The following is a 1594-nucleotide window of genomic DNA, read 5'->3' as shown; positions in this document are numbered from 1 at the left end:
AAGAAACAGCACCGCCTCAGTCAGTAATATTGAAAGAAATTACAGTAAATGATAATTTAGAGGTAGAAGTGTTCGTATTGGGGAATCAAGTTGATAAATTTAAAAATCCAGAGTGAATTTATTTATTCATATCATTTTTTTTTAAAGTTGTCCTGATCATTGAGATGATTTTCTCGTCCTTTTAACATAACAAATTGGTACTTCATATACATGATTCCAACGAGCTTTTCAATAATCGTATTGCTCTTGGATCGACGCGCCCAACAGACCAGCGCGATGGCGCTGATGGCGCCACCAAGCGGCTGTGACAGCCTTGTACCACACTAAAACACTAAGTCGGAGGGAGCTGGTTTGGTTTTAAATTGTTTTAAATAACATTTACCATGCTGAATGAAAACAGAAAGATTAATTCAAACTAAAGATGAAATGAAAATTTATTTCCTACGGTGAATAAAGAAAAAATTGACGATAAAATATCAACTCTATCTGATCTGATTTTTTTTACATTGTACTATTTTCGTAGAAATCTTCAAAATCATCGGTAAAAAATATCAACTATTAAAAATTAATAGCGAGAAATGCACAATGAAGACTAATCTATCTTTGATTTCTGAAAGGAAAAAAAAATAAACCATGTGAATGCGTTGATTAATGATTATTAGATATTTAGAAAGAATTTGAGAAATAATCATGACAGATTTTTTAAAAATTAATATAGAGGAAAATTACAAAGTTTATAATGACAGTTTTGAAAATGAAAAAAAAAAGACTAATACCTTTCCATCATTTCCATGCGGTACGTCAGATGCTTCTCTTTTAACACTCGTCAATGGAGGAGCCTCGACTGCTTCATCCATTTCATCCTCCGTCATATTTTCAACCCCAGGTATGATTTCGATGCAACTCATGTCTTTTGCATGCATAATGAGAGCGTCACCACGACGGTTAACTGTTCCTTTAACAGAAACTTTTATTCCTTCGACCAAATCATCTCTGGGGACGAAAGCTGTAACGTGGATATTTAATCGATGAACAGCAGTGCAAATCATTCCAGCTCCGTAGCTGGCACCAGTGGATGTGCTAATACCCCTGAAGTGCTCCTTAATCCATCCTGTCACCATAACGGAACCGCGAGCAGCATAAATATTTTCCATTTCAATTGACTCGTAATGAATGGTTTTGTTCGTTTTCTCAGTAGCACCATTTGCTACGTCAAACTGTCCCAAAACTTCTAATTCACTTCCAGTGCCATATTGAAACTCATTCTCACAGACGGTGTCTCCAGATGTGCGGAATCGAGGGTTAGAAGCTCTGATTATTCCACCAGTTATCTTCAAAAACTATTAAAAAAAAAGTGAATGATTTTCTGTCGATTGTTGATCATAACGAATCTTCAATGGAAAAAAGCTGTGCATTTTCTACATTTAATTAAAAAAAAAATTCCAATGAAAAATTTTTTTTCTCCAAATTCAATTTAATTCAATTTATGTTCCTTTTTATCAGGTAATAAAATGAAACGATTAACACTGAATTTACCTGGTACATGAGAATCTCTTTGTTGAATTTCAATGCGTCATCCCCCCAGAAGAGAAGG

At 34.4% G+C, this 1594-nt stretch overlaps 1 protein-coding gene across 1 annotated transcript; it reads right to left on the bottom strand.

Moving 5' to 3' along the window:
• Positions 1 to 544: 544 nt before the first annotated feature.
• On the bottom strand, positions 545 to 1148 carry LOC105272099 (uncharacterized). Its single transcript, XM_011314001.1, has 2 exons — positions 777 to 1148; positions 545 to 610 (listed from the first exon to the last, which is right to left on the bottom strand). Exons 1-2 carry the CDS (start codon positions 1119 to 1121, stop codon positions 593 to 595), a joined length of 363 nt encoding a protein of 120 aa, XP_011312303.1. The 5' UTR covers positions 1122 to 1148; the 3' UTR covers positions 545 to 592.
• Between the last annotated feature and the right edge of the window lie 446 nt (positions 1149 to 1594).

Source organism: Fopius arisanus, unplaced genomic scaffold (genome assembly GCF_000806365.1).
Source record: "Fopius arisanus strain USDA-PBARC FA_bdor unplaced genomic scaffold, ASM80636v1 scaffold00139, whole genome shotgun sequence".
Taxonomy (NCBI): domain Eukaryota; kingdom Metazoa; phylum Arthropoda; class Insecta; order Hymenoptera; family Braconidae; genus Fopius; species Fopius arisanus.
Note: the sequence above shows the minus strand (reverse complement) of the source record. Positions and strands in the feature narration are given on the sequence as shown.